This window comes from Mirounga angustirostris, unplaced genomic scaffold (genome assembly GCF_029215605.1).
Source record: "Mirounga angustirostris isolate CCGP_5_RB_7025 unplaced genomic scaffold, mMirAng1.0.hap1 SCAF_1, whole genome shotgun sequence".
Taxonomy (NCBI): Eukaryota; Metazoa; Chordata; class Mammalia; order Carnivora; family Phocidae; genus Mirounga; species Mirounga angustirostris.
This window is the reverse complement of record NW_026991709.1, coordinates 93,701,893-93,724,622: the sequence shown is the minus strand read 5'-3', so window position 1 is coordinate 93,724,622 and position 22,730 is coordinate 93,701,893. Positions and strand designations below refer to the sequence as shown.

Sequence of the window (22,730 nt, the reverse complement as noted above, 5' to 3'; positions counted from 1 at the left end):
CTACTATTTATTATCTCATTCGCCATTTTCCAAATAGGTTATTTTTGCTCCACATTGGGACAAGTATTCTTGTGATCACAAAATAAGAAAATGTTAGCCAAAATACTTTAAATCTCTTAAGCCTGTGGATTTGCGCATTAATTAATTTTTCCTATTAAAGTTAATGCAGTGAGCCAAAGCCAGGTTAATTCAGCCCAGTGCTCAATGTTTATCTCTGCAGGTCAGAAAGTACCCCCCCCCCGGCCCCCCGCAAATGATCTGGACTTGCAATTTAAACACTTTTCTTCTCCTTTTAATGACATTATCCCATGCTCAGTGTAACCACTTAAGAATGCTAGGTTAAGGCAGCAGGCTTATCCAAAGCTGAGGGTATTAGTAAGCACCATTAATCAGCACCAACAGAAATTAAATGGGCTGTGGGAGACTTGGTCACAGTGTCTACCACTGACTTTACGTTTTGTACCATTTGATTCTCAGTTGAGGAAGAGGCATCAGAAATACCATAGCAGGATTTATTAGATGACATAAAGAACATGGCAAACAAGTTTTCATATTTGATCCTGATTACAAGACACACTGGTGAGGCTCATTAAGAATGAATATAAAGGTCAACCTCTTCTGATTATTTTTGTTAGAGCAGCTCAATCTATAGAAAGGAAGTGGAATTTTCCAAAAGATATGATTAATGTGATGCCAGGTTCCTTTTAAGCCCTTTTACAGAATCCTCTTTTCTTTAAACTAAAGAGATGGCTCAATACTTTTCAGGGGTTTTTTTTGGGTACTGAAAATAACATAATTTCTGTGACCTGATCATTCTATATGCATAACTCTTTGTGCCTTACATCTGTTTTAATTGCACCCCATTGACTTTAAAAACTAATGTCAGAGCACTTCTGGAATGGAAACATGAGGATCTCCCCATATATTCTCCCCAGTGAAACAACCATAACTGGTGAAAATTATAAATAAAAATTGACCATTGGATCAGACCGTGGAGCCATTTATGGCCCAGGGCGTTGTGAGAAGCATGGGGCAATCATTTGCCAATTAGTGGAGGCCAACAGCTAGGAGTAATATCAATAGAGGCAAACCAGCCAAAAGCTGGATAGGGAGATAAGGAAAAGAGTCAGAGAACCTGACTGAAACCACTGTCATCCCCCAGGGGAGAGAGAAGGAGTCAGGGTGTCAGCGCGCAAGCCAAAGCACTGGGTAGACATCAGAGCCTGCACACTGTGGGGGAAAAAAACTTCCTGAACTAGTCTGGCCAAGTCACTCAACAAATAAAGAAGCGAACAACAGTGACAACAAACCTGGGAGCCAGTCTGGATCAGTCTCCAGAGTTGCTACAGTGGAAATGTACAGCTTGCAACAAAAAAAATAGTGAGAAATACAAACAGGCCATGCACACAGAAACTGCCCTTGAGAGGATGCAGATGTTGGACTTAGCGGACAAAGACTTCAGAACAGCTATCATAATTATGTTCAAAGAGCTAAATGAGGGCGCCTGGGTGGCTCAGTTGGTTAAGCGACTGCCTTCGGCTCAGGTCATGATCCTGGAGTCCCGGAATCGAGTCCCGCATCGGACTCCCTGCTCAGCAGGGAGTCGGCTTCTCCCTCTGATCCTCCCCCCTCTCATGCTCTCTCTGTCTCATTCTCTCTCTCAAATAAATAAAATCTTTTTTTAAAAAAAGTTTATAATCCAGGGGCACCTGGGTGGCTCAGTTGGTTAAGCATCTGCCTTCAGGTCCCAGGGACCTAGGATCTAACCCCCCCTCCGAGATCTCCCTGCTGCTCAGCCGAGAGCCTGCTTCTCCCTCTCCATCTGCTGCTCCCCCTGCTTGTGCTGCTCTCTCTGTCAAATAAATACATCAAATCTTTTTAAAAAAGTGTTCATAACCCAAGTTTGTAGCAGTTGAAGGACATCATGTCAGACCGTCAGACATAACTGATGAGTCAATCCTCCATCCCTATTTTATCATAGTGAAGTTATTTCCTTGATTATTCCAGCCTTTTTAGCATGCGTTGGTGCCAGGACTGATACAGAAGCTGGATTCCTGCTACCTGTAATTTCAGTATGTGACAGAGCCAAGATCACTGGAAGGTCAGAGACTAGGCTACAAGGTCGGATCCTTTATACTGTAATCTTTGGCAAGGCAGTGATAGAAAAAAAAATGCTGATGGAAGGATTGGATAAATACTGTGCACCTGTGCCATGAGACGGCCCTATACAAGGGCCTAGGTATGGGGGCTGCAAAGAAAGAAATGTCGGTCTTTCATCATACCTTCTAGTTGAGTTTCTTCCTTTATTACGTTATTACATTTGTTACATATGTTATTAAATTCTTTCCATAAAAGAGCTGTGCTGAGCCGGTAACCAGTCTTGTTTCCCAAAAAGGCACTCTATTATTGAGATGATTTATGCAATTGGAAGGGAGAATTCATCAGGCAACAAACTGTAGATCGTGACGAAACCCAGTCATTTCCAGTGACCTCAGATGCCCAAGCTACATTCAGGATTTCCAAGCCGAACACTCCCGGCGGCGTGCAAGCTGGAGACAGACTCGCTCGGCTAGAAGGGGAGGATGGTTTCCTACGTAAAGAACCTCCAGTCCCAGAATCCCATCGGGACTCCAAATCCCAGAAAGCCGGCAGGGCAAATCTATCCCAGTCCCTAGGCGGCTGACCGCGGACGCGACCAAGTTAGGAAACCGGGGTGAGATGCCGCAGCCTTTGTCCCCTAATGTTTTCCCTGCAGAAAGGGGGCTTTTTAGGGAGAACTTTGGCATTCTCTCGTCACAGCTCCCAGGAAAACCTCCCTCCCGGCCTGCTTGATACGAGAGCCAGCGTCTCCCATCCTCTCTCCCCCTTTTCCTAGCCCCCGTAAGAATGGTTCGGCCGGGCGGCACGGCGCCTCGAGGTGGATCGCTGTGGCGCCCGCCCTCCCCCGGAATGTGGGCCTTTGGAGCGAGCGAGGTGGGAGGGGCCGAAGCGGGGAGGCGTGCTGGGCCCGGGCGGCGGGAGGAGCCGTGCGGTTCCGGCTGCCCCGGCGAGGCGACCCGTGGGTCCGCGCCGCGGGCGGAGTGGACAGGTAAGCAAGCGGCAGCCGCGGCTCTGGGAGAGGCTCGGGCAGCCGAGACCCCCACGGCGCCCGGCGCCCCCCCCGCACCCTCGGCCTCCGGCGTTGAGGCGGGGGAGTAAGGAGATGCCGACTCAGAGGGAGAGCAGTACCATGTCTCACCCGATCGCAGGCGGCGGCAGCGGGGACCATTCTCACCAGGTCCGGGTGAAAGCCTACTACCGCGGGTGAGTGTCTCAGAGAAGGGGTGGGAGGGGAGAGGAAAGGCCCGCTCGACCTGGACTGGAGGAGGGGAGGGTGAGGGGCTGGAGGTGTGGTGGGCGAATTGCTCCGGGCAGGCGCCTCTAGGGACTTGGGATCGGTCGGGGTGGTCGGGGGAGGAGCATGGGGCGCTACGTTGGGGCACCCCAAGGTGTGTTGCAGGGTGCCCGGGAGTCGCGCGGCTGATGGTCCAGCCTGGGGTCCGAGGGAGGCGTCTTGGAATAGAGCAGGTCCACCTGGTGGGTTCGAGAGAGACTCGCCGACTAAGAGATTTACAAGGGCTTTACGTCATCAAGTCTGGGTGTGTTTGGGGTTGAGAGTTGATTCCGAGTGATGCCTCAGTGAACTAAGTTTGCCATGGGCTTAAAAGACAGTACTACCTTAGTTTGCTGGCTCTTTTGATTACCAGAAGGCCTAAAGCCTCTGGTTTTCTAAGTCAGGTTTACCTTCCTCGCCTAGAAGAGTTCACAAAGTGCATCTGGACTATGGTCAGGCTGCCTGTGTATTAGACATAGGAGTTATTATTTAAGAGTAAAGTTGAACCGTTTTTAGGGATGTGCATTAGGTACTTATGTTTCGCCAAGATTAAGTAGTATATGTGTAAATTAAAAATTTGTGAAAGGACCATTTGATAGGGGGAAACACTGCAGGAAGAGAAGAGGACGAACGGAGGCATAGTTTTAAAATCTGATCTGATCTTTACTCATATTGTTACCCAAGTTATAACTCCTGTGCTTACCAGGAATAATCCAGTCCTAATATTGTTGTATTAGATCATGTTCTATAATCAGTGACCTGAAATATTCCCCTTCCCTTGAATTCAGTTGTGGTCTGAAATATGGGATAATTACATTTAGTAGCATTCGTAAAGGTGAAATGTTAGTGTGAACATGAAGATTTGAAGCTAAGGGTTAACTGAAAACCCAATGGCTTTGGCCTGTCTTACTATTTGTCCAAGCAGAAGTAAATTGCTTAAAAAAAACTCAAGCACTAGGAGGTTGAAACTGCAATGCATACTTTTACATTCCTGAGGGGATCAGTGAAGATAGCAAACTTTCAAAACGCCTCTCTTGTTTTGATTTCAAGGGACATAGAAGGCCTAAATGTGTTATCGATTTATGTAACGACTTACTAGTTCGCTTGCTGCCATGTAGCCTCTGACCTCTTGTTTATTAGCTTGACTGTGTTCAGCAGTAGTTTATAAGAATTATTTTGGACAGTGTCAGTGTTTTTGCTTAAATCGATCAAGGAGGTCTTCTTTTTAAAACAATACCAAGAAGTGTGTGTGTTTTTTAAAAGTTTGTAGTGGTCACAAGAACTGTTTTGACTTGAATATGGTCAGCTATGAACTTTGGACTGTGGGGGAAAGAGAAGCTTTGCTTCCTTTACCTTACCTTTAATTTGATAGATGAGATATTTCACTTTCCCTTTTTTTTTTTTTAAAGAATATTCATTGGTCATACAGGCTTTTTTTTTTTTAAATAAGATTTTATTTATTTGACAGAGAGTGAGGGAGCACAAGGAACAGCAGAGGGAGAGGGAGAAGCAGCTCCGCACTGAGCTGGGAGTGGACTTGGGGCTCAATCCCAGGACCCTGGGACCATGACCTGAGCCCAAGGCAGACACTTAACCGACTGAGCTACCCAGGAGCCCCTCACTTTCCATTTTATAAAGTTGACAGTCCATGAGTTATAAGGCTCAGAGAATGAAATATATAGTGGGTGTTTCTTTTTTTTTTTTGAGGTGTCTCATTATTGACAATTTAAAAAAACTGGATTAAATGAATATACTCACATGGTAGGAATGTGCAAATTGTACAGAGGTATAAAATAAGTGTCTTCCATCCCATCGTCCCAACTTCCAGAGGTATCCTGTTGACAGTTTATTTCTGGTCTTCTGGAGGTTGGCTTTATTTAAAAGTTATACTTCTGTTTCATGATTCAGCTTTAGATAGTACCTATTAATCCCATCCTCTCAAAGATGAGAAATTGGGTGAATACTACCTTTTGCTTGCTTTTCTCCTGGTTGGTGTATCTCAATTTTTGATAGTTAAACTATTATTTTCAGTTCTCTGGTTTACATTTATGACTTTAAACAATGTAAATTCTTGTCTTATTAAATTTAGATAATTTCCAATGATTTTAACTATGAAGGGGAAGAAATTTAGTTCCCTCCCCCATTTTTGCTGGTTTGATAAATGTAAATAGGCCTAGTTAGTAAATTAAAATTATTATAAACTTCTCCTTTGGAAAGAAATCAGTCTGATATATATTAATAATGTAGGTGTCATATTGTCTTGGCTTATTGCTACAATTATTTTTATAAAAGAGAATAAAAAAGGACATATAACCCTTTTAGTGCCTGACTAAAATTTCTCCAAGACATTCAAGTTAACATTTTGCTTTTTAAAATCAGTGAATTTTTGCTAAAGAATGAAACAATCAAGCCCTTGCCCTTTATTGCTTTTTATTCATTGAAAGCTTTCTAACAGTGCCTTTATTTCAAGCCTCATTTAAAGACAACATCAGCACTCTCTAAATTGTACCAATTTCTGTCCCCTGAAATTAGATCTGTTAAGATTATATGTTTATTAACAATAGTCTAACCTGTTGGTTTTGATATTATGTAGTTAGCTGCTCATTACTACAGATGAAACTAAAATGAGTCACCAGTGAGGATAGCTAATAAACAGCCTGGCTAACTAGAACACCTACCTGATTTTAAAATAGAAAATCCTTCCTTTATATCAAGAAATGTAAGGACAACGTGCATTTGAAAAAGGTTTCTTTTCTTTCAGATCTTATGAAAGGTCATTATCAGAAAGTTTTCTCCTTATCCCCTTCTAACAGTATTTCTTTCCAGTGAACATTGAATCTTGGAATAGCCAGAATTTTTTTTTTTTAAGATTTATTTATTTGTTTGAGAGAATGGGAGAGTGAGAGGGAGAAGCCGACTCCCTGATGAGCAGAGAGCCCGATGTGGGACTCGATCCCAGGACTCTGGGATCATGACCTGAGTCAAGGGCAGACGCTTAACCAACTGAGCCACCCAGGCGCCCATAGCCAGAATTTTTTAGTGAATAAATTGCCTTCTTTCAAAGATGTGTATAGTGTTCTCTCATTCAGTTAAATTTGTTCTTAGTGCAAATGTGATGTCCCTCTAGATATAACAGAGATTTAATTAGATTTTTTTTCTAGTTTTTAAGCAGGAGATTAATAACATTGAGAATCTGACTGTATTGGGGTGCCAGTTGGTTAGTTGTCGGACTCTTGATTTTGTCTCAGGTCATGATCTTGGGGTGGTGAGATCGAGCCCAGCGTGGGGCTCCATGCTCAGTGGGGAGTCTGCTTGATATTTTCTTTTCCTGTCCCTCTGCCCCTACCCCCAGCACGCACTTGAGCTTTCTCTCTAAAATAAATAAATAATCTTAAAAAAAAAAAAAAAGAATCTGACTGTGTCACGGCCTATACACCCTTCTTTCCTTGACATGGGAGCTTGTCAGTGAGTGGCCTTCCTTCTTCAATCATTACCTAGTAGTGTTAGGAGGAAGAGAAACAGGTTTTGTTGGTTAGGGATAAATTGCTATTGTATGTACTTTTCCTTATATTGAAGTTACTTGGTATTATGGGATAGAGTTTAACAAGGAAATGTCTGGACTACTTATTTCATTTTACGTTATAAATGTATGGGAAATTTTGCAAAAAGTTTGTAAAAATGCTTTTTATACCACTGCCATTGAACGGTTATAACAATCTAGAGGATTCTTTCTGTGCACATCTACAAATAGGAGGAGATTAACTCCTTGTATATTTGGATTGTATAGCTGGTTCAGTGAAGCAGTATGCAGGATTTTTCTGTGAACAAGTCTTGGCAAGACTTGTTTTTAAAAGTATTGCAAAATAATTTCAGTAGTATAAAGCATATCTCTATAATGTTCTAAGGAAATACAAATAGTATATTGAGTTGGGAGTTGAGAGAATGTTAATTATTGGTCCTGGAGCTTCTGGCAGGGTACCTAACCACAGGACAACTGATCATAGCTTTATCAGAGAAAGAGAAGGGACTTGGTGGCCTGGTGCCAAAAACCAAAACAGCTCACTCAGAAATTTGAATCAGATAATATAGAGATAAATTGCTTGTTAGCAGTGAAGACTGGAGCTGAAGAGTTAAGGGAGAGGCTAGTGAGGCCATGACCAACCCTGTGCAAACGTCAGGTCTGAGAAAGCAGAGGAGAAGGAAGCAGTTTTCTGCAGAAAAAATTCTTCCTGGAGGTCCATAATAGCTTTCTAATACAACTCCCAACCCTCTTGTTAAGGTAACTTGAGTGTTTGGGTTTGTTTTTTTTTTATGGTTGAAATGAGCATAATTAAAACCTGAATTTTTAAAATTCCAGTCTTGCTTAGGATTCCACATATTACCTAAAGTGTGTTTAAACTCACTTTAATAAATATTGTTGAATACCTACTGCCTACTCTAAGGTAGGCACATGGTGCTAGGGTGGACACAAAGGGTGTAGAGATGAATAATCTAAGGCTCTGCCCTCAAGGGACTGAGAAACTTCTAGGAGGAAAGACATAGAAGAGTTAATAAAGGAGTGTGTATGTGTTTATGTGTAAGGTGCTTGCAGGGATGGGTATTGGGGAGGTGTTTGGGTTTGGGAACCTTCCTAGAGGATGAAATGTTTGTGGCTTTTAAAGGATAAATAGGTTTGCCTGGTTGATGAAGATGTTGGGTGGGGGTCATTCCAGGCATTGCACAACTGCGTGGTATGTTTGGGGAATTCAGATCAGTTTAGTTGTTAGTCCCATAGTCATTCCTTATTAGGACATAAAGTTTGAAGTGGGCACTGATAAGAAGTGAGGCTAAGAAGAAGGCTCACAAGCACTACTCATGAAGATTCTCGAATATCATACTTTGGGTTCGGACTTTTTTTCATTGGTGAGGGTTTTAAGTAAGAGATTCATGCTTACATTTTCATCTTAGAAGGATCACTCTTGGAACCAGTATGGGCGATGAATTAGCAGTGGATGAAGACTAATTTGGAGGCTTTGGAAGTAGTTCAGCTGAGAGATTCAGAGGAGGAGAAGAGAATATAGATTGAACAGCGATTTTAGGGGATAGAATCAATGTGAATTATAGATTGATTCCTGTGGGGAAGAGGAGTCTGACAATAATAGGTTTCTTATTTGAGAGAGACTAGGGAATATAGGAGGAAGAGATTAGTGAGAGGAGGTAATTCATTACCTGGAACAAGTAACCGAATTTTGAGTTCATCATGCTTTGTGGGCATCCAGGTGGAAATGCCCAGAATTAACTGAACAATCATTTATTGTGTGCCTGCTGTATGTCCCAAGCCCTGTACCTGGCAGCTAACCTATGTAGGAATGTGGCTGAGAATGATGACAGAAACAAAAATGTCACCAGTGACCAAATGCAGATGACAAAGGCAAGACACTAAAACTAAATTTTAAAAATACAGACGTACAGAAAGTGGAAGGTTCCCCTTGTAGCCTCTCACCCCCACTTCCTAATGGTACCCATTGTTAATAGTTTGGGGTAGTCTACATCATATTAATATATCTATAAGTATAGATATTGTGTACACACATACCCTTTTATTTTTCAAGTAAACAGATTCTATTTCTACACATTTTTCTGCAACTTGATTTGTTTTCATTCATGATCATCTTTCCATGTTAAGGTAGACAAGGATAAATAGATACATATATAGAGAGCAATCTGCTTACTTTATAATTGATATATAGTGTTCTATAGTATTGTTATACCATAATTTAATCTTTTTCCTGACTGATGAACATAAAAAATTACTTTCATTAAATCACTATTTCAAATTATGCTGAAGGAACCTCCTTTTTATTTAATATATATTCTTGCAAACATGGTCCAAAATTTGCCTGTTTTAAAACTTGATATTGTCCTCCAAACACTTATCAATTTATGTTCCAAACAACAGTGTACAAATGAAGTGTTTTCCTTGTGTTCCCATTGCATATTATTGGTCTTTAAAAATTTTCCCAGTAGGGGCGCCTGGGTGGCTCAGGCAGTTAAGCGTCTGCCTTTGGCTCAGGTCCTGATCCTGGAGTCCTGGGATTGAGCCCCACATCGGGCTCCCTGCTCAGCGGGGAGCCTGCTTCTCCCTCTCCTTCTGCCCCTCCCCCCCCGCTTGTGCGTGCTCTCTCTCAAATATATAAAATCTTCAAAAAAAATAAAAATTTTCCCAATAGGCAACACATGCTAACTTTTTTATAGCTATCTTTTTATACATTACTGATCATTTGTAGTTCTTCTGTAGTTTGTTTATTCATGTCTTTTGCCCAGTTTTTCTCTTGGATTCTGTCTCTCTATTGTGCTCTCTTTTCTATCTCTCTGTCAAATAAATAAAAATATTTTTAAAAATTTTATTTTTTCGTCTATTAATTATGCAGCTTTTCAAGTGATTATCTTTTCAATAAATCTGATATTTGGGGTTTAGTTATTTGTGGTGTACTGATACAGCTTAGTTTTTTAAAAATGTATTCTAATATTGTTATTAAATAGGTTCTTTCACCACTGAGTTGAAGGACAACTTTGTTCTATACTAAATTTCTCAGATTGAACATAAGTACTTTTTATTCTGTTTCATTGATTTTTTTTTTTTAAGATTTTATTTATTTGAGAAGCGAGCACAAGCAGAGGGAGAGGCAGAGGGAGAGAGAAAGGGAGAAGCAGACTCTCCACTGAGCAGGGAGCCCGACGCGGGATTCTATCCCAGGACCCCGGGATCATGACCTGAGCTGAAGGCAGACACTTACTGACTGAGCCACCCAGGTGCCCCTGTTTCATTGATTTGGGGGAAAATCTGTTTTTGCACATACCACCATTGGTTTAATTATTATAGTTAGTTTTGATATATACTATGGAAAGGCCATTTCATCAATTTTCTGTTTCTAAATTTTCTTGGCTATTCTTGTACATTTATTTTTTCTTTCAGGTCAGTTTTTGAAGGTTTTTCTAGGTTTCAGAAAAAAAATCTTTTATTTTTATTTTTTTATTTTACTTTATTTTTTTTTTTAAAGATTTTATTTATTTATTCCAGAGATAGAGAGAGAGAGCAAGCAGGAGGAGGAGCAGAGGGATAGGGACAAACAGACTCCCATTTATGCATGGGACCCAATGCGGGATTCGATCGCAGGACCCTGAGATCATGATGAGCTGAAACCCAAGAGTCAGACGCTTAACCAACTGAGCCACCCAAGTGCCCCCAGAAAAAAAAATCTTATTGGTATTTTGATTTGGAATTGCTTTGAATTTATAGGTTAATGTGAGAACGGATAGTTCTATAATATTGAGCTTTGCCTTAGAAGTATAATACCTATTTATTGATCTTTTTCACGTTTTTCAGTAAGATTCCTGTCCCTTAGATCTTACACATTTCCTGTTAAATTTATTCTTAAATGTTTTATAATTTTATTGCTTTTGTGAATGGGATCTTTTGTTTTCATAGGCTTACTAAATACCATCTATTTTTGAATATTTAAGTGGTCACTCACCTTATTCTAATAATTTCTTAGTTAACTGTCTTAGAATTTATAGCTAAATAATGTCATCTGCAAATAACAATTGTGCCTCTTCTTTACTATATATCTCATTTAATTTTTCTTATCTTTACTATTTGGCTAGGGTTTCTAGACAGTGCTGAATTTTAGCAGTGATTCTTTTATCTTTTTTTTTTAAGAGAAGGAAAGGGGGAGCGGCGAGGGGCAGAAGGAGAGAGGGGGAAAGAGAATCTCAAGCAGGATCCATGCCCAGCATGGATCCCAGTGCGGGGCTGCATCTCAACACTGTGAGATCATGATCTGAGCCGAAATCAATGGTTGGACGCTTGACTGACTAAGCCACCCAGACACCCCAGCAGTGATCTTTTATCTTAATGAAATATTATCATTAGTTAGAAAAATTTCTCCAAATTATCTTCAAACATACCCAGTCTCCTTTCCCCCCTTTGAGATATGCTAAAGAACATAGAAACTAATCTTTATAATGTACTCAGTTGTTCCAAGAACTATGATAAGTGTTTTTTTTAATTTAATCTTCATGACAGTATTCAGAGGCAGATATCATTATCTGCATTGTGTGGATGGTAACATTGAGTCTTACCCTTCAGAGAAATTTTTTTCTCCTTTTACTGTATTGATAGGGTTTTTAAAAATCACTTTTTTGCTTTATTGTTAAATTCATACTTCACAGTTCTTTTTGAGCTAGTTTTCTATTTTTTTTTTTTTTTAAGATTTTTTATTCACTTGAGAGAGAGAGTGAGTGAGCACAGAGAGGGGCAGAGGGAGAGGGAAAGAGAAATTCCAGCAGACTCCTCCCTGAGCTCAGAGCCTGACAGGAGTGGGGAGAGTTGGGGGGAGGGTGGCTTACCTCCATCTCAGGACCCTGAGATCATAACCTGAGCCGAAACCAAGAGCTGGACACTCAACCAACTGCACTACCCAAGGGCCCCGTCTATCGTCTTGATCATTAAAAAATGGAAGTTGCTTTATGACTTTCTTATGAATAACAATTAATTTGAGGAGTAATACTATGAGATTGTATGAATATTCTGTTTCCTCAGAACCTTTAACCCAGTGATTTTACCATCCATGGATAATTCTGTCTAAATCTATTGTATCAGTGATTACAAATAAGACTTTTTTCTCTTTATACTACATTTAATTTGGGAGAAAAGCTTATTTTGAGATAGCAGAAGGACTGAACTGGTGGTTCTTTTTTCAGGTTTATTTTTAAAAGCAATCCTACAGAAAAACTTTAGAGTCTATATTTTAGAACATAGGAACATAATGAATGCTTAAAGCAGTTTGTCTTCTGAAGCCCAGTAGCAAAATTAAAACTGCCTTTTTTTTCTACTTTTTTAAAAATTCAGCTAAAACTATATCTAAATTTGCCATTTTGGGAATCTTTGTGGTGAAGCAGACTATATTCTGTCGAAGACCAGTGGTAAGATAATTTATGCTAACACTGAAGTTAAAACCAGAAAAAAAAAATCTTTCATGCATAATTTGTTTTATACCTTTAGAATGTAATATCTTTATTTTGCAGCTCATTTTTAGCTTTAGTGCTGTAATAAGGATCTGGTGTTTGTAGAGGGTATGAACATGGTGCTTTCTTAATTACTTAGAGAAGTGTTTATATAAAACTCCCTTAAATGTTTTAGTTCCTGGAACTTAAGGAGTGGCAGTTGTTAAAGCATTACTCCTTCAGTGAGTCTCTTTAGGATATTTGTACTTATGTTTTTTAAGGATTATTTAAAAAATATTTGTTCTGATAAATATTTTTTAGCTCTTGAAAAGTAAGATTTCTTAAAAGTCCCTATTGTTTACAGACATGCTTACGTATGTGTTAATTGTAAATTCATGTGGACTTTAATAAGGAAGTCATGTTTTGATGATATCTGATACTAATTTTTTCCCCTTGCATTCAAAAAACATAATGCCATACTTGTTCTTTGCCAGAGAAAGTCTATGGAAGCCTTTCCTTCTCTCATTTTATTCTAAAATACATTCTCTCAACCCTTACTCCCTCATACTAATACCCTTGAGGGTATTTTGAAAGAAAAATTGCTGGGGAGGTGGACAGGAGGATGGGCTAATTGGGTGATGGGTATTAAGGAGGGCACTTGTGATGAGCATTAGGTGTTATAGGTAAGTGATGAATCACTAAATTCTACTCCTGAAACCAATACTACACTATATGTTAACTAACTTGAATTTAAATAAAAACTTGGAAGAAAAAAAATAATATAAAAAACTAAATAAAATTGAATTAAAAAAACAAAATTGCTTTAAGGTAAGCATATTCTCTTATAATGTTGTTAGAAGAAAGAACTATTTTCTTTTTTTTCTTTTTTTTTTTTTAAGATTTTATTTATTCATGAGAGACAGAGAGAGAGGCAGAGGCAGAGGGAGAAGCAGGCTCCCCAAGGAGCAGGGAACCTGATGCGGGACCCAATCCCAGGACCCTGGGATGATGACCTGAGCCAAAGACAGACACTTAACCATCTGAACCACCCAGGTGCTCAAAGAACTATTGTCTATTTTTATTTTCTTTTTTAAAAATAAAATTTTAAAATATTTAAAACAATTTTATTCATAAAATTCATTTTAAATTTTGTAAATATTTTATTTATATTTTTTACTAGAAAGTAAATTTTATAATAAAATCATACCTTTATGTGGTAGATAAATTAATGATAATCTATACCATTTAGAAGAGTCTAAATACAAAGTACATCTTCTTTCCATCTCTAATCTCTCCCCAATCCCCAGTTCCACCACCCAGAGTTAACTACTTTTAAAATTTTGTTTTGTTTTGAGGTGGCTGGGTGAATCAGTCAGTTAGGAGCCCGACTCTTGATTTCAGCTCAGGTCACGATCTCAGGGTCCTGAGATCGAGCCAGCGTTGGGCTCTGCGCTGGGTATGGAACCTGCTTAAGAGTCTCTCCCTCTCCTTCTACCCCTTCCCCACTCCCCATGCTCACTCTCTCAAAAAAATGAATACAAATAAAAACCTATAAAATTTTGTTTTATTATATCCATTGCTCAATACGAAAGATGAGGAATTTAGTACTTCTTTATCACCGTCTCTCCTATTTTTAGTTCCAATGGTTATGTTTGTAACTTAAATAATGTACCTTCTTCTGCTTTTCTTTTTAATTGTGGTAAAAAAAACCCCACTAAATTTACATCTTAACCATTTTTAATGTACAGTTCAGTAGTGTTAACTATATTCACTATGTTGTGCAACCAATTTCTAGAACTTTTTCATTTTGTAAAACTAAAACTGTACCTGTTGAACAACTCCCCATTTCCTTCTCCTCTCCCCAACCCCTGGGAACCACTGTTCCAATTAAATGGAGTCATACAGTATTTGTCTTTTTGTGACTGGCCCATTTCACTTAACATAATGTCTTCAAAGTTCATCCATGTGTCAGAATGTCCTTCCATTCATTCATTCATTTATTTAAGTTTATTTATTTAAGTAATCTCTGCACCCAATGTGGGGCTTTAACCCAGGACCCTGAGATCAAGAGTCGCATGCTCCTCTGACTGCTCCAGCCAGGTGTCCCATAATTTCCTTAAAGGCTGAATAATATTCCTTTGTGTTTATATATCACATTTTGTTTATCCATTCCTGTTAATGGACACTTGGGTTGCTTCTACCTTTTGGTTATTTTGAGTAATGCTACTATGAACATGGGTGTACAAATAATTTGTCGGAGTCCCTATGTCTGGTTCTTTTGTACCTGTACCCAGAAGTGGAATTATGGGATCAAATGGAAATTCTGTTTTTAATTTTTTGAGGACCCTCCATACTGTTTTCTGTAGCTGCTGCACGTTTTACATTCCCACCAACAGTGCACAAGGCTTGTGTTTCTCCACATCCTTGTCAACACTTGTTATTCTGTTTTGTTTTGTTTTGTTTTTGATAGTAGTTATCCTAATGGGTATGAGGTGATATTTCATTATGGTTTTGATTTGTATCTCCCTAATGATTAGCGAAGTAGAACATCTTTTCATAAGCTTGTTGGCTATTTGTATATCATTTTGAAGAAATGTCGGTTCAAATCCTTTGCCCATCTTTTATTTGGGTTATTTGGTTTTTTCTTTTTCTTTTTTTCAATATTTTATGTATTTATTAGAGAGAGAGAGAGAGAGAGAGAGAGAGAATGAACGGGGGAGGGGCAGAGGGAGAGGAAGAAGCAGACTCCGTGCTGAGCAGGGAGCCTGATGTGGGACTCAGTCCTAGGACCCTGGGATCATGACCTGAGCAGAAGGCAGATGCTTAACTGACTGAGCCACCCAGGTGCCCCTATTTGGTTTTTTCTTGTTCCCTGTTTTTATTTTTAAATTATTAGTTTTAGATAGAGTATTGACTCTCTACTAGGAAAGAAACATTTTGAATTTATACTTTTATTTTCTCCACATCTTGATTTTTCTTAGTAATTTTTACATTCTAAAAGTTTGTAACATTATTCTGTTCTTTAACTTACAAATGTTTAAAGCAATTTTAAAAAGCATTTATGGGGCACCTGACTGGCTCAGTTGGTGGAGCGTGTGACTCTTGATCTTGGGGTTGTGAGTTCAAGCCCCATGTTGGGTGTAGAGACTACTTAAAAATAAAATCTGGGGGGCGCCTGGGTGGCTCAGTTGGTTAAGCGACTGCCTTCAGCTCAGGTCATGATCCTGGAGTTCCTGGATCGAGTCCCGCATCGGGCTCCCCGCTCCGCGGGGAGCCTGCTTCTCCCTCTGACCCTCCCCCCTCTCATGTGCTCTCTCTCTCTCATTCTCTCTATCTCAAATAAATAAATAAAATCTTTAAAAAAAAATAAAATCTGGGGCACTTGGGTGCTCAGGCAGTTAAGCATCTGACTTCAGCTCAGGTCATGATCTCTGGGTCCTGGGATCAAGCCCTGCATTAGACTCTGTGATCAGCAGGGCACCTGCTTGTCCCTGTCCCTCTGCTTTCCTCCACCTCCGCCCCCCACGCTGGTGCTCTCTCACTCTCTTTCAAATAATTAAATAAAATCTTTTAAAAAAATAAAATCTTAAAAAAAACAAGCATTTATAATGAATGCTTTTGTAGGTGTTAAGCACTTGAAGAGCCAAGTAGTATGAGTAGATGCTTAAAGAAGGAAAAGTAATCTTGTGTAAATAAAACTTTTCTCTTTTATTTTATTTATTTATTTTTTTAAAGATTTTATTTATTAATTTGACAGAGAGAGACACAGCGAGAGAGGGAACACAAGCAGGGGGAGTGGGAGAGGGAGAAGCAGGCTTCCCGCCAAGCCCGACGCGGGGCTCGATCCCAGGACCCTGGGATCATGACCTGAGCCAAAGGCAGATGCTTAACGACTGAGCCACCCAGGCGCCCCAAAACTTTTCTCTTTTAAAGATTCACTTAACTTCGTTGTTTGGGGCTGGTATGTTTTCTTCGTCACTCTTATGCCATCTGTTTTCAGTCATCTGGGATTTTTACTTTCTGTTCCGCTGCTGCTGCCTTTTCTGATTTCTAAGACTTAATTTGCCATTTCAGTTTTCTGTTGTTTCCATGGGCCCTTCAAATGAAGGGATATAGATATGTGTTCCCTCTGCCATATTAAACTAGAAGCATCTGTTGCCTCTGTGTATCGCTTTTATTTTTATTTATTTATTTATTTATTTAAAGATTTTATTTATTTATATGACAGAGAGACACAGCGAGAGAGGGAACACAAGCAGGGGGAGTGGGAGAGGGAGAAGCAGGCTTCCCACGGAGCAGGGAGCCCGATGCGGGGCTCGATCCCAGGACCCTGGGACCATGACCTGAGCCGAAGGCAGACGCGTAACGACTGAGCCACCCAGGTGCCCCTCTGTGTATTGCTTTTAGAAGGTTAGATAGGGAGGGGGAGCGTCAGATCACAGTGTCCACCACAGGTGTCATTAGATTTGGATTTGAAGTCATATTCTATTTTTTTAACTGGGAGAGACTGGCAAATATTCCTTTGTGCTTTGCTTTTTAAAATCTGTAAAATAGATTAGTATGTCTGGTTTGACAGATATTGTGAAGGTTATGCAAGATAAAGTTTGTTTCAACACCCAGAGTACACTCAGTATTCTATAAATGCTTACAGGCAAAGGAGACATAAACCATGATATTGCCTTGTCAGAAGTGCATTTTCTGGAAGATGGGTTTCTTCTAGAGAGTATTTCTTCTGCATTCAGTTAAGAAATGTTTGAGTCCTTATTATGTTAATAGTTATGTGAATCTATGAAGAAGTCCGAGAATTTTTGTCTTCCAGTTGTGTACACTTAGTTGAGGATGTGTTATCAGCATATGAGTTAAATAACAGAAAATTGAACATAAGATACGTGTTGGGCAGGTTTATAAGTATAGACCACTGGGCTTGTGTGGTTGAAAGAGGTTTAATGGAAGTTGGTGTTGAAGCACTTCTTAAAGAATTGATCCCCACCTCCCTATATAAACTGGGCCTTGAATTGCGGAAAGGTCAGAATTAAAACTTGGATCATCAAGGTCTTATGTGTGGAGGTTATGAGTAAACCAGATGTCTGTAGAAGATTATTTGTTTTGGGAATGGTGGGTTCAACTTGAAAATAGAACCAAATTATCAAAAGACTTAAATACCACACAGAGAGCTAGAATTACAGATTTAGAAGACCCCTACACAGAGATAGTAGTTAAAACATTGAATGTGAATTAGGTTTAGAGAGAAAGGAAGAGTGACAGAATGAATGTGAGCGAGGGTATAAAGAGTATCTTGTGATTGAAAACCGAAGGAGACTTGAGTTCAGAAAAGCAGACAGAGAGCCAGGGCAACATACTATTATGAAAGCCAAGGCAAGAGAGTTCTGAGGCAGGGGCAGAAAGCTATGAGATGCTTAGAATGATTATCAAGAAAAGGCCAATTTTCATGTCCTGCTCTCTATTTACCTTTGACAGCCCCTAAAGACTATAGTTTTTTAACTTTTCTTTTTTTACAGATGACTTAAAATTCTAAATTCCTTATTTCCCACTCTATGTTCTGTGTTCTAGCTACCCATGTCTGTTCACAGTTCCTTCCTTTCTTCAGTGAGTATTTGTCAAGAATCCATTCTGTGCCAGACACTGTGTTAGGTGCTGTGTTGGCCACTAGGAATATAATGGACAAAACAAAATCCCTACTTTCACCAAACTTACATTCTAGCTGGGGTAGATGGTAGACTATAAACATTGGTTTACCTGTTGAAGTAGTAGAAGAGGTTGGTCGGAGAGGTAGTCAGGGCCTGGTAGACCCTGCTAGGGACTTTGGATTTGACTCTGCATGGGAAAGAAAGGTACCTGAAGAGTTTAAAACAGGAAGGATATGAACTACATTATCTTTGTAAAACCGTTAGAACAATCTGACACCTAGAGACCACTCTAAGAGTTTGTTAAATTAGAGTCATTCAGTCTATCTGACTTAACGTTTGAAATGATACTGTAGCTGGCTACTGGGCAGAGATTGGATCATAGGGAACCTTCTCCTGGCTCCTTCGAGGAAACCCCAGGCCTCTGCTCTAAACATTTGGGGCGCCTGGGTGGCTCAGTCGTTAAGCGTCTGCCTTCGGCTCAGGTCGTGATCCCAGGGTCCTGGGATCGAGCCCCACATCGGGCTCCCTGCTCGGCGGGAAGCCTGCTTCTCCCTCTCCCACTCCCCGTGCTTGTGTTCCCTCTCTCGCCGTGTCTCTCTTTGTCAAATAAATAAAAAATCTTAAAAACAAACAAAACCATTTTGTTACAATTTTAAGTTTTATAGTGAGTAGCTGCTAGATAGATTTATTTGAATACTGTTGCTTATTTTACAATAAAACAAACATAAATACACATTTATGTCTATTCCTATGTATTTTGGGTATCTACCTTAAAATATTAGTCATATTATAAAACCAATGTGGCAAATGGGAGTTTTTTGGGAAAAGGTGAAAATGAAGGTGTGAAGTCTAAAAATCATGCTGTACAAAGAATGGGTGACAGTCTTATGGGTGGTTAATCTGTGGAAGTGAGGGCTGAGGAAGAGGACATATCAGATCTTTGTCCAGTTATTGAAGAGCCATCTCTTAGATGAAGGATAGACTTCTTAAGGAGGGGAGATCTGGGACCAGCGATTGGAACAGATTTCAGTTAAATATAAGGCAGAAGCTAATCAATAACTGAGCTATTCATCTGTGGAGTTCAGTGCCTCACAAAAAAGTGCACTTCTGAAAACTAATATTAAAGCAAAGTGGGATGACCATCAGAGCAGTTAGGGTGGGCTTCCTGAAGGAAGAGGGAGATTGAATTAAAGTTCCTCACAAATCCACTATTTTTATTTTTTTACTTTTAAATTTTTTTAATTTAAATTCAATTTAGTTAACATTCCACTATTTTTATTTTTAAACATTATTAATACGGCTTTTTTTTTTTTTTAACTTTACAGGGATCGTTTACTGGAATCAATGCAATGATGTACTCACAAAATATCTGACATTCTTCGGATTGTCAGGCATTTAGTAGTATGGAGAACATCATTAGTTTCCGTCATCTTCAAACTTAAAACTCTTTTTCTTTTTCAGGGATATCATGATAACACATTTTGAACCTTCAATCTCCTTTGAGGGCCTTTGCAGTGAGGTTCGAGATATGTGTTCCTTTGACAACGAACAGCTTTTCACCATGAAATGGATAGATGAGGAAGGTGAGTGATAAAGAGAGGGCTATGTGTGTAAGCATTTGATTTAAGATACTATTTTGTCATTTTTTTTTTTTAGATTTTATTTATTTATTTTTTGTCATTTATTTTTAAAATATAGTAAAGGTCCTAATTAATTAAATTAGGACTATTAGGTAAATTAGAAATTTGATGCCATTTTAATTTTGCTTCAAGTACTTAAATGAAAAGAATATCAAAGGGTACAATCTTTGTTTTGTCCTTTTTACCCCAAAATAGAGTGAAATTAAGGTGACTTTCTTCCACCATTAACATAAACATCTCATCAAATTGTGTTATATTTTACTTTAATTTTGAAAGTGAATGTTGTTATATACTTTAGAGATTACCTTCAATAATTGGGTAGTATTTTTTGCTGAATATTACTTCAAAGAAAATGTTACAGAATAAAAGTGATTGTGACACCATGATTTCAAAGATGGTGGCGCTGATGCCTTAATGACTTGGACTCAGAAAACATTTATTGAGTATCTGTGTGCTGAAGATAGATATTTTCTATCCTCAAACTCATTGTCTCATAGGGAGATGGACATGTAAATAACAAATGTGATAAGTTGAACATAAATGCGTAGGGATCTTGGAATGCAAAAGAAGTAGCATCTACATGTGCCTGAAATATTTGTGACATTTGGACTAAAACAGTAACAAAGAATAAAAGTTTTTGAAGTAGAGGTGAAGGGAAAACCATTTCTGACGAAGAGTAAGACAGAAAAAGGACAGAGTTATGAACAACATGGTGTGTGTGGAAGAGCAGTAATTCACTAAATTAAAGTGTGGTGAGTGGTGTGGTATCAAGACTAGATCCTTGCTCCTGAGTGTGGTCTGCAGAACTTTTAGAAAAGACCCCATCACAGACTCCTCATCTGAACCTGTATTTTAACAGGAATTACAGGTAAGTCGCATGAATATTAAACTTGGAGAAGCTTAGGGTTGACTCAATCCTGGAAGGCTTTGCAAACCACATTAGACTTTATTTTACATGATAGAATGTCATTGAAGTATAGCTTAAAGATACCCTAAATACGCTAGCTTTGTATTATGGCCCTCTATTAATTGTAATGCGAATGGAATTTCTTTTTAAGGGATGTCATTATAATATGTAACTCAATATTTGGGGCCATTTCTATGTTTCCTGATAAGAAGAGGCCTGGAAAGATATTATCCCAGATCCAAGCTATACGTAAACTCAAAACCCATTTGCACTTTTGAAACACTTTTTTTTTTTTTTAAAGATTTTATTTATTTATTTGAGAGAGAGAATGAGAGAGAGAGAGAGAGAGAGAGAGAGCATGAGAAGCGGGAGGGTCAGAGGGAGAAGCAGACTCTCTGCCGAGCAGGGAGCCCGATGCGGGACTCAATCCAGGGACTCCAGGATCATGACCTGAGCCGGAGGCAGTCGCTTAACCAACTGAGCCACCCAGGCGCCCGAAACACATTTTTTTTTTAAAGTTTTATTTACCTAATATCTGTGCCCAGTGTGGGACTTGAGCTCATGAACCCGAGATTAAGGGTCACATGGTCCTCCTCCTGAGCCAGTGAGGCGCCCCTTTAAAGACATTTTTAAAAGTTTCCTAAGTAATCCATGTTTGCTATTTGGGAAAAGAAGTAGTACAGGTGTTTTGAAATTTTAAAAGAAGTCTTCCGTTTGCCCTTTCTCTTCTTTCCTTCCTCATCAATCCCAGGCGTAAGAGAGAAAACCACTAGTAACAACTTAGTATGTATCCTTTGAGATATTTTCTCTGTATATACAAATATTTTTGCTTCTGTACATTATTTATAAGTGTACTTTTTTTATACAAAAAGAATTAAATCATACAAACCATTAAATGATATTTTCCTTTTACATTGTGAATTGGATATTTTTTCATTTCAGTGTCAATGAAATTATATCATTACCTTTTTTTTAACGATTTTATTTTTTTTAAGTAATTTCTACACCCAAAGTGGAGCTTGAACTCACAACCCCAAAATCAAGAGTCACATGCTCCACTGACTGAGCCAGCCAGGCGCCCCTACAGCATTACTTTTTATTATTTTTATTTATTTTTATTTTTTAAAATATTTTATTTATTCATTTGAGACACAGAGATAGAGAGAGAGAGCATGAGTAGGGGGAGAGACAGAGGGAGAGGGAGAAGCAGGCTCCCCGCTGAGCCAAGAGCGCGATGTGGGGCTCAATCCCAGCACTCTGGGATCATGTCCTGAGCCAAAGGCAGACGCTTAACCATCTGAGCCACCCAGGTGCCTCTACAGCATTACTTTTTTTAAATGCTGTATATTATACCACATCATTGTAGGTATTTCATGATTTATTTATTTAATTCCTTATTGATGGATGTTTGGACTATTTCCATGGGTTTTTTTGGTACTATAAGCGATACATAATGAACATCTTTATATGTAATTTTGTGCTATTGTATGGGACTTTGTATAGCACATTCATAGACTATGCACATCATAAATTTTGATAGCCAGTGACAGTTTGCTATCAAAAAAAGTTTAAACCAATTTATGGCACAATTACTTTGAATGAGAGCATCCCTTTGCTCTTGCCCTCAGTAGCCTCAGATATTAGGAGTCTTAAAATGTTAAGACTAAAAAATGTTTTGAAGTCTAGTAAGGGAAATACTAACTTGGTATTTTAAATTCTGTATTACTTACGGATAAGACTATCTTTATCTATTCATCCACTTTTGACCACAATGTTAGTTTAAATATTGTTAATTCTAAATGGTGTGGATATCTCACAGTATATCTTCAGCCTGAACATGAGACTATATAATTTAGCACAGTATATACAATATAGTTAGCATCAATAAATTGATTCTTATCATGAACTAATGTTATTCTCATTTTTTTGAAAGTAAACTCTATACCTCATGTGGGGCTCGAGCTCACGACGCCAAGATCAAGAGTCTCATACCCCACCAACTGAGCCAGCGAGACACCCCAATGTTACTCTCATTTTAATCCTATCCTGATCATTTCATGCCATTTATTTGCCATTTAGGATTTTTTTCAATTGGTGGTTTTCAAGCTAGTGCACATAGGAATCATAGATAATGCATTTTATTAAATTGATCTAGAGATAATCCATTAAAAATTGTT

General features: G+C 38.9%; 1 protein-coding gene across 3 annotated transcripts in view; it reads left to right on the top strand.

Moving 5' to 3' along the window:
• Positions 1-2,979: 2,979 nt before the first annotated feature.
• Positions 2,980-22,730, top strand: part of PRKCI (protein kinase C iota) — a 67,736-nt gene continuing 47,985 nt past the window's right edge. Inside the window, exons 1-2 of one of the 3 annotated variants that reach the window (XM_045903400.3) lie at positions 2,980-3,303; positions 19,468-19,589. In XM_045903400.3, coding sequence (XP_045759356.1) covers positions 3,203-3,303; positions 19,468-19,589 — 223 coding nt within the window. In that variant the 5' untranslated portion in view covers positions 2,980-3,202. Of the gene's footprint in view, positions 3,304-13,384; positions 13,412-19,467; positions 19,590-22,730 lie in introns of those variants that run through there. The other 2 variants (XM_064585518.1, XM_064585521.1) reach the window with 2 other exon arrangements.